Genomic DNA, 8,579 nt, shown 5'->3' with positions numbered 1-8,579 from the left:
TCACCCTCACCGGCTTCACCTCACCGGCCTCACTCACCCTCCTCACCCTCCTCGCCCTCACCGGGCTCCCCTCACCCTCACCGGGCTCCCCTCACCCTCACCGGGCTCGCTTCACCCTCACCGGCTTCACTTCACCGGCCTCACTCACCCTCCTCACCCTCACCGGGCTCACCTCACCCTCACCGGCTTCACCTCACCGGCTTCACTCACCCTCCTCACCCTCCTCACCCTCACTCACCCTCACCGGCTTCACCTCACCGGCCTCACTCACCCTCCTCACCCTCACCGGGCTCACCTCACCCTCACCGGCTTCACCTCACCGGCCTCACTCACCCTCCTCACCCTCCTCACCCTCACTCACCCTCACCGGCTTCACCTCACCGGCCTCACTCACCCTCCTCGCCCTCACCGGGCTCCCCTCACCCTCACCGGGCTCCCCTCACCCTCACCGGGCTCGCCTCACCCTCACCGGCTTCACCTCACCCTCCTCACCCTCACCGGCTTCACCTCACCCTCACCGGGCTCGCCTCACCCTCCTCACCCTCCTCACCCTCACTGGGCTCACCTCACCCTCACCTCACCCTCCTCACCCTCGCCTCACCCTCACCGGCTTCACCTCGCCGGCCTCACTTTACCCTCCTCACCCTCCTCACCCTCACCGGGCTCCCCTCACCCTCCTCACCCTCACTGGCTTCACCTCACCCTTCTCACCCTCACCGGGCTCCCCTCACTCTCCCCGGCCTCCCCTCACCCTCACTCACCCTCCCCTGCTGCCGCCTCTGGGCCGGGATCGGGGCCCCGGAGCTGCGGAGGAGCCGCAACAGCTGAGCTGGAACCGATCCCGACCCTAAATTTAGCGGGGGAGGAGGATCCCGAAATGGCCGTGGAGGGAATGGGATCCCCGGGGCAGGGGCAAGTGCAGGGGTCAGCCCAGGCCACAGCGGGATGGGGACCCTCGGGGGAACCCTGCGGTGCACTGCGGGGATGTGGAGATGCTTTGGACGGGATACTGGGATGTGCTTGTGCGGGGCTACTGGGATCCTCTGGGGAGATGTGAGGATCCTTTTGGAGGGGATCTGGGTCCTCCCCAGATCTCCCCTGTCCGTACAACGCTCTGAGAGCCACCATGCTGGCCCTGCCGGCCGCCATGCTGCCGTACAGAACACGTCACTTCCCGTTCCGCCGGAAGCGCCGCCGCCTCTCTCTGCCCGCGCCGGCCTGAGGGGACGGACGGGTCCGGGCTGAGGCCGCCGCGCATCCGCCGCCATCCCGCCGCCCCCGCCGGGCCCCGCCGCCGCCGCCGCCGCCATGACGGAGCAGATGACCCTGCGCGGGACCCTGAAGGGCCACAACGGCTGGGTGACCCAGATCGCCACCACCCCGCAGTTCCCCGACATGATCCTGTCCGCCTCGCGCGGTGCGCGCCCGGAGCGAGCATCGGGAGGGCTGGGGGGGCTCTGGGGAACACCGTGAGGGGACGCGGGGCTGGGGGAGCCCAGCGGAGGCGGCTTGCGGGGCCCACAGGGCCTTGGGGCTCTGCCGCTGACGGAGCTGGGGTCCCTCAGTCAGGCGGGCCGGGTGCGGGGCCGGGGGTCCCCGGAACTCGCTGGAGGGATCGGGGGCAGCAGGAGCCGAGCGAGGAGGAGGAGGGAGAGGCGGCGGCTTCTCCCCCAGCTCTGCTGGGGTTTTGACACCCCCGCGTGTCCCCACCGCAGACAAGACCATCATCATGTGGAAGCTGACCCGTGACGAGACCAACTACGGGATCCCGCAGCGGGCCCTGCGCGGCCACTCGCACTTTGTCAGCGACGTGGTCATCTCCTCGGACGGGCAGTTCGCGCTCTCGGGCTCCTGGGACGGCACCCTGCGCCTCTGGGACCTCACCACGTCAGTTCGGGGTCACTGCGGGGTGCGGGGGGTCCTCGGGCTCTGGGACAGCTCCTGGCGTCTCACCGGGGCCGGCTCATCCCGGGCCTTGGCTGAATCCCGGGTTTTTGGGGTGTTGGAGCTGCTCCCCGTCCCTCTCCTGATGATTACACGTAGCATTTCACCGATCCCACGGGATCTGACGACACGTCCTGCAATGATGATGGGAGAGACGGGGGGAGCAGCCCCGCGGGAGTCAGGCTGGGTTTTGGGGTGTCCAGGGCTGCACTGAGGGGATGCAGCTGGACAAAGGGTCAGACTTGGTGGAGTCAAACTCATCCCAGTCCCCAGCTCGCTGAGTAAATTATTCCACCTCTCCTTTTATCCCGATTTGGATGTTTTTTGTGGTTTATGGGTATTTGTCCTGCTTTCTGGATTTCCCCCGGACTCCTGTGGGGTTTCTGACGCCGTTCCCGTTCCCGCAGGGGAACAACCACGCGGCGCTTCGTGGGCCACACCAAGGACGTGCTGAGCGTGGCCTTCTCCTCGGACAACCGGCAGATCGTCTCCGGCTCCCGGGACAAGACCATCAAGCTCTGGAACACGCTGGGGGTCTGCAAGTACACGGTGCAGGTGGGCCGGGGGCTTGGGGCTGATCCTGGTGGGCTTGGGGCTGATTCCAGGGGGTTTGGGGCTGATCCCGGTGGGTTTGGGGCTGATCCCGGTGGGTTTGGGGCTGATCCCGGGGGGTTTGGGGCTGATCCCGGGGGGTTTGGGGCTGATCCCGGTGGGTTTGGGGCTGATCCCGGTGGGTTTGGGGCCAGTCCTGGGGGGCTTGGGGCTGATCCCAGTGGGTTTGGGGCCAGTCCCAGTGGGTTTGGGGCCAGCAGTGCTGGCTTGGCCTCAGTGCTGTTGGCTGGGGGAGCCCTGGGGGGCTCTGGGGGTGTCCCTGCCCCGTCCCACCCCATTCCCATTCCCCCAGGACGAGAGCCACTCGGAGTGGGTGTCGTGCGTGCGCTTCTCTCCCAACAGCAGCAACCCCATCATCGTGTCCTGCGGCTGGGACAAGCTGGTGAAGGTGAGCCCCGGGGAGGGGGGGATTCAGCCCCGCCATGCCGGGGTTTGCCCCCTCTCATCCCGCTTTTCCCGCCCCAGGTCTGGAACCTGGCCAACTGCAAGCTGAAGACGAACCACATCGGGCACACGGGGTACCTGAACACGGTCACCGTGTCCCCTGATGGCTCCCTCTGCGCCTCAGGGGGCAAGGTACGGCCCGGGGGACACCTGGGGACACCTGGGGACGCTGGGGGACACCTGGGGGACACCTGGGAATACCAGGGGGACGCTGGGGGACACCAGGGGGAGACCTGGGGTACACTGGGGGACACCTGGGGACACCGGGGGACACCTGGGGGGACGCTGGGGGACACCAGGGGGAGACCTGGGGGACACCGGGGGACACTTGGGGGACATTGGGGCCACACCCCAGCCCCAATTCCGTTGTGGGGTCCCTGGGTTGGTCATGGTTGGAGCGGGGAGAGGGGAGGCCTCACTGCAGGGAACCTCTTGGGGCTCGTGGGGATTCTTTTGGGGCGTTCCTGAAGGTCCCCAGGATCTTCCTGGCACCTTTTGGAGCTCTCAGGGATGTTCTGGAGCTCCCTCAGAATCTCCTGGAGCTCTCAGGGATGTTCTGGAGCTCCTGGGGTCTGTTGTGGAGCTGTGTGGCCCCACTGGGGGATCCCGTGGGGCTGTCCTGGAGCTCGGTGTCCCTGTGCTGTCCCCAGGACGGGCAGGCCATGCTGTGGGACCTCAACGAGGGCAAGCACCTGTACACGCTGGACGGGGGGGACGTCATCAACGCCCTGTGCTTCAGCCCCAACCGCTACTGGCTCTGCGCCGCCACCGGGCCCAGCATCAAGATCTGGGTACGGACCTCGGGAATCGCTGCTGGGACTGCTCTGGGACCCCCTGGGACCCCCTGGGACCCCCTGGGACCCCCCGGGACCCCCTGGGACCCCCTGGGAACGGGGGCTGTGATGAAACACTCGGATGCCTCCGAGCGCTCCGTGGGGAAACCCAGAGGCTGTTTCTGAGCCGGGCTGGGGTGGGAGCTGGGTGGGATCCAGGTGGGACTGGGGTCGTTCCTCACCTCTCCACCCCCACAGGATCTGGAGGGGAAGATCATCGTGGACGAGCTGAAGCAGGAGGTGATCAGCACCAGCAGCAAAGCGGAGCCGCCCCAGTGCACGTCCCTGGCCTGGTCGGCCGATGGGCAGGTGAGACCCTGGGGACCCTCACCTGGGCTGGGGAATTCACGTGGGGACCCTCACCTGGGCTGGGGAATCCACCTCGGGACCCTCACCTGGCTGGGGAATTCACCTGGGCAGGGGAATCCACCTGGGGACCCTTCCCACAGGGACAGGGGTTTGGGGAATGAGGGCCCTCCCTGGCTCAGGGGGTTTGGGGACCCCTGCCCTGTCCTGGGGGGGTTTGGGGACGGACCCCTGCCCTGTCCTGGGGGTTTGGGGACCCCTGCCCTGTCCTGGGGGTTTGGGGACCCCTGCCCTGTCCTGGGGGGGTTTGGGGACGGACCCCTGCCCTGTCCTGGGGGTTTGGGGAGGGACCCCTGCCCTGTCCTGGGGGTTTGGGGACCCCTGCCCTGTCCTGGGGGTTTGGGGAGGGATCCCTGCCCTGTCCTGGGGGTTTGGGGAGGGACCCCTGTCCTGTCCTGGGGGTTTGGGGGTCGGGGGTGACGCTGCCCTGAGCCCTGTCCTTGTCCCCAGACGCTGTTCGCCGGCTACACCGACAACCTGGTGCGGGTGTGGCAGGTGACCATCGGCACCCGCTGAGCCCCAAACCCCGCGGTTTTACCCCCAAAAACACCAATAAATGGCGTTTACGGAGCTGAGTGTCGGCTGCTGCTGGGATAAACCGGGATTGCGGGGCCAGAACCTCGGGAAGGAGGAAAACGCTGCTGACATCGCTGGGCTGCGATTTGGGGACGTTCCTCATCCTCCCCCCCGCTGTAAAAACCCCAAATTAAAACAAAACAAACCCCAAAATAGGGAAATACGAGACACGAGGCACCTGGCCAGGCTCCAGGGAGTTCTGGAATATTCGGTGGTGTGGAATCTCCACACAGCAGCTCCACTCTGGCCCAAAATGCCGTTTTTTACCATTTTGGGGGGGTTTTGATGCCTTTTCCTGACTGTTGGATGCTGCTTCAGAGGAGAAGGGGGAGCTGGGGACCCGGGCCTGCAGCTCCAGGTCATCCTTAACCAATTAACGAGGGTCAGGGTGGGATTAGGGAGCTGGGATTGCACCCATGCTTGATTTTGGTGATGTTGGGGGGGCCCCGACCCCAGTTTTGGGGTAATTTACCCCAGACTCGTCCTGGAAATGGCTTTTCCCAGGATCCAACAACCTGGAGCCTTGGATACAACTTCTTTTATTCTTTATTATTGACGTGTCATAAAACTAAATCTCCATTTAATTCTCATTTTAGCCAAAAATATCCCGAACGAGCTCTGTAACGCCAACAGGAAATTCCCAAATCCACCAAAATCCAGGGAAACGTGAGGGGGAGTGAGGGGGGAGCTCCCGAGTGGGACAGGATCCGGCTGGAAATAAAAAGGGGGGAAAATAAATATCCCCAACTCGGGGAGCTCCAGAGCTGCGGGGGGGAAGCGGCTCCTCCCAGCCCCGTAAAGTGCCAGAGGGGAGAGGAAAATCCAGGATTTTCCCCCAAAAATGGCAAGGAAAAGGAGGGGAGGAGCAGGAGAACAGCAGGGGAAGAACAGGAACATCAGGGCTGGGGTGGGGGGGGCTCAGCTGAATCCCAAAAAATCCAGGCACTGAGAAATGCGGATTTTGGGAAAAAAGTGAGTTTCAAATCTTAGAGGATTTGGCCCCAAACGCAGAAAAAAACTCCCGGTGGTCCGGAAAGGGCCCAAAATTCCATTGGGACACGGCTGGGAGAGGGAGGGAGCAGCTCCCAGCGGCAGGAACTGAACAGGGAACCAGATCCGAGGGGAATGCATCCCAACTCCAAAATCGCCTCCAGAAGGGGCGGCTCCTGCCCCATCCAAATGCAAACCGGCTCCAAAGGGGTGGATCCCGCCCCGTGCAACCCAAAACCAGTCCCAGGAGGGCAGACCCTGCCCCATCCCAACACCAAACTCGGTTCCGAGGTGAATTCCGCCCGTTCCTACCCAAACCCAGTTCCGAGGTGGATCTTGCCCCATCCCGAACCCGCTCCCCATCCTGAGCCGCCCCGGCTCCGCGCGGCGCGGGCGGAGCAGCAGCGGGAGGAGGAGGAGGAGGAAGAGGAGGAGGAGGAGGAGGAACCTCGGGGGCGCAGGAAGCCGAGGGCAGCAGCCCCTGGGCCCGCGGGGGCAGCCCGGGGCCGTCAGGTGCAGATCTTGATGCGGGTGCCCTTGGCCAGGATGCGGAAGAAGGGGAAGACGCGCTCGCGGCAGCAGATGTGGAAGGTGTGGATGTGGCTCATGCTCTCGGCGTTGTAGAAGCACAGCTGGCCCCGCTCGTAGTCCAGGTAGACCCCGAAGCGCCGCGGCTGCTCGCCGGGCGCCAGCGCCGTCTGCTCCGTGGCCGTCAGCGCCTGGTACTTCTTGCCGCTGGTGCCCACGGCCCAGATCTCCCGCTTGGGCGCCGGGGAGGAGCAGCCGGACGCGCCCTTGTGCCGGTGCCGGGTGGTCTCACGGGCGGCCCCCACGGCCCAGCCGCGCCGGCCGCCCACCTCCACCTCCCAGTAGTGGCGACCGGCGCTGAAACCGGGCGCTCCCAGCACGCACAGGTCGCCGTCCGAGCGCCGGGCGCTGCCCGCGGGCTCCTGGCGCCGCTCGGACAATCGGACGCTGCGCCGGTCCAGGGACAGGCTGAGCCGCGGGTGGGCCGTGGAGGGGTCCAGGGTCACGTCGGCTGCGGGGGTTGGGAGGGGGCTTAGGGGGGGGTTCTGGGGAAGGGGGATTCGGAAGGGGAGCTGTGGCAACGTGGGGGGGGTTGGAGCAATGATTTCCAGCCCTTCGACACCAGATTTCCACTCCTTCAGCACCCGATTTCCTGCCTTTAATCCCAATTGTCACCTCTTCAGCCCCCTATTCCCACCCCTTTAATCCCAAATTTCCACTCCTACTTCCAAATTTTCAACCCTTTAACCCCCCATTTCCAATCCCTTCCATCCCCAGGTTCCAGCCTTTTGAACTTACGCCCCTTTAACCCCAGAATTTTCACTCCTTTAAATAAAAAAAAATTTACCTCTTCAACCCCCAGCTCCAGCTCCTTTAACCCCCCCGATTTTCACTCCTTTAATCCCAAATTTCCCCCCTTTCCCCCCCCCCACCTTGGGGCACTTTGCTGAAGACCTTTTCCATCTTTCTCATCACCACATCCTGCAGGAAACAATTCCGGAACTTCTTCCCCACATCCACCGGGACCATCTCGGGCTCCTGGAATTTGATGTTCTCACACCTGCAACAGGAACAAGAAAAAGGAGGGGGGAGAAATTTGAACTCAGATGCTCCACGGTGTCTTCTCCTCCCCCAGACATCCCAAATCACCCCCACAATCCCATCCCTGCCCCGAATTCCCACCACCCTGACCCCCCCTGCAGCAGCTGCCGGGGTGGCTTTTCCCAGGAGAGGAGACCCTGCCGGGAATGAGGAGTGACTGACCTGATGAAGGTTCCTTTGATGTCCTGGGAGAAGGCAGCAGGAGCCAATCAGGGAGGGAAATAAAAAGAGAGAGGTTAAGGAGGACCTGGACGGGATTCTGCTGCGGCCCCCGGAGACTGCGAGAAGCCGGAGCCCAGGGGGACGCAATAAAAAACCCAATCCCCGTTTTCCCTTTTCCCCCAGAGAACTCTGTGGAAGAAGCCGCAGTTTCTCCCTCACCTTGAGCAGCTGGAGCCCGTCCTGCCTGCCGGCGGCCTCGGCGTCGGCGATGAGGCGGCGCAGCGCCGAGCTCCGCTCCTCCAGCGCTCCCAGGTTGCGGCGCTGCCGCGCCAGCAGCGCCTCGTGCCGCTCCTGCAGCTGCTGCAGCAGCAGCACCTGCTCCCCCGCCAGGAACCGGTGCAGCACCTCGAAATCCGCCTCCAGCTCCTGCATCTCCACCTGCATCTGCTCCTGCCGGGAAAAGCCGCGGGATCCGTGCTGGGAACGCCCCGGGACAGCGCCAAACAAAGCGGGGAAAAGGGGAGGATTCAGGGAGCTTCTGCTGGGGAATTCCCTCCTGGATAAATCAGACTTTTAAAGTATTTAAGGGAACGTGGGAACAGAATTCCAGTAAATTAGGGTTTGGTTGAAGCTTTATTCCATCAAAGTAGAGTCGAGGGATTTTTTTTGTCCTCTACCTCCGCCCTCAGCCATCCCTTGGGCTGAGAAAACAGGATTTTAGTGTCCCGGGACTGATTGTTTTCGGTGGAGTAAAAGCTGGGAAGCGGGAAAATCGGGAAAAGGCCTCAGGACCAGGCAGTTCTCACCCTCAGCACCGAGATTTTCTCTTCTTCGCTGGATTTCTGCTTCAGCACCGCGTCCAGCTGCTTCCGGAGCGGCTCCAGGTGGCTCTGGAGCTTGTTCTGAGAGAAGGGGAGGGAGCTCAGGCACTGCAGATCCGGGGAGTTCTGGTCTCAAAACGCCCCTCGTCCTCCTTCCCTCCCCAGCCCCACGTCCAAGCTGGGCACCGACCCTCTCACCCCA

The 8,579-nt window shown here is 63.8% G+C and overlaps 3 protein-coding genes across 8 annotated transcripts in view; 1 reads left to right on the top strand and 2 right to left on the bottom strand.

Moving 5' to 3' along the window:
• LOC107198869 overlaps nt 1–1,140 on the bottom strand; it is a 10,811-nt gene extending 9,671 nt beyond the window's left edge. For all 6 annotated transcript variants that reach the window (XM_033511559.1, XM_033511560.1, XM_033511561.1 and 3 more), the window contains exon 1: nt 762–1,140. The gene's annotated coding sequence lies outside the window, so the exon portion shown is untranslated. The remainder of the gene's footprint in view (nt 1–761) is intronic.
• Nucleotides 1,141–1,216: 76 nt separating this feature from the next.
• On the top strand, nt 1,217–4,769 carry RACK1 (receptor for activated C kinase 1). Its single transcript, XM_015616115.3, has 8 exons — nt 1,217–1,417; nt 1,716–1,887; nt 2,352–2,499; nt 2,849–2,944; nt 3,022–3,132; nt 3,651–3,791; nt 4,032–4,142; nt 4,650–4,769. The coding sequence occupies exons 1-8, from the start codon at nt 1,309–1,311 to the stop codon at nt 4,713–4,715; spliced, it is 954 nt and encodes a 317-aa protein (XP_015471601.1). The 5' UTR covers nt 1,217–1,308; the 3' UTR covers nt 4,716–4,769.
• Nucleotides 4,770–5,303: 534 nt separating this feature from the next.
• On the bottom strand, nt 5,304–8,522 carry LOC107198868 (E3 ubiquitin-protein ligase TRIM41-like). Its single transcript, XM_015616116.2, has 5 exons — nt 8,363–8,522; nt 7,776–8,006; nt 7,557–7,579; nt 7,226–7,353; nt 5,304–6,804 (listed from the first exon to the last, which is right to left on the bottom strand). The coding sequence occupies exons 2-5, from the start codon at nt 7,998–8,000 to the stop codon at nt 6,275–6,277; spliced, it is 906 nt and encodes a 301-aa protein (XP_015471602.1). The 5' UTR covers nt 8,001–8,006; nt 8,363–8,522; the 3' UTR covers nt 5,304–6,274.
• Between the last annotated feature and the right edge of the window lie 57 nt (nt 8,523–8,579).

The sequence above is a fragment of the Parus major genome, unplaced genomic scaffold, assembly GCF_001522545.3.
Source record: "Parus major isolate Abel unplaced genomic scaffold, Parus_major1.1 Scaffold351, whole genome shotgun sequence".
Classification (NCBI taxonomy): domain Eukaryota; kingdom Metazoa; phylum Chordata; class Aves; order Passeriformes; family Paridae; genus Parus; species Parus major.
The sequence above is the reverse complement of the archived record's forward strand: the minus strand, read 5'-3'. Positions and strand labels throughout refer to the sequence as shown.

Bases quoted from the DNA above. Each gene is read 5' to 3' on its own strand.
- RACK1 (XM_015616115.3), top strand. From the start codon at position 1,309: ATGACGGAGCAGATGACCCTGCGCGGGACCCTGAAGGGCCACAACGGC. The intron at 2,500-2,848 runs GTGGGCCGGGGG...CCATTCCCCCAG, and splicing joins TCTGCAAGTACACGGTGCAG to GACGAGAGCCACTCGGAGTG. The intron at 2,945-3,021 runs GTGAGCCCCGGG...TTCCCGCCCCAG, and splicing joins GCTGGGACAAGCTGGTGAAG to GTCTGGAACCTGGCCAACTG.
- LOC107198868 (XM_015616116.2), bottom strand. From the start codon at position 8,000: ATGCAGGTGGAGATGCAGGAGCTGGAGGCGGATTTCGAGGTGCTGCAC. The intron at 7,580-7,775 runs GTGAGGGAGAAA...GCCTTCTCCCAG, and splicing joins ACGGGCTCCAGCTGCTCAAG to GACATCAAAGGAACCTTCAT. The intron at 6,805-7,225 runs GTGGGGGGGGGG...CAACCCCCGCAG, and splicing joins CTTCAGCAAAGTGCCCCAAG to CCGACGTGACCCTGGACCCC.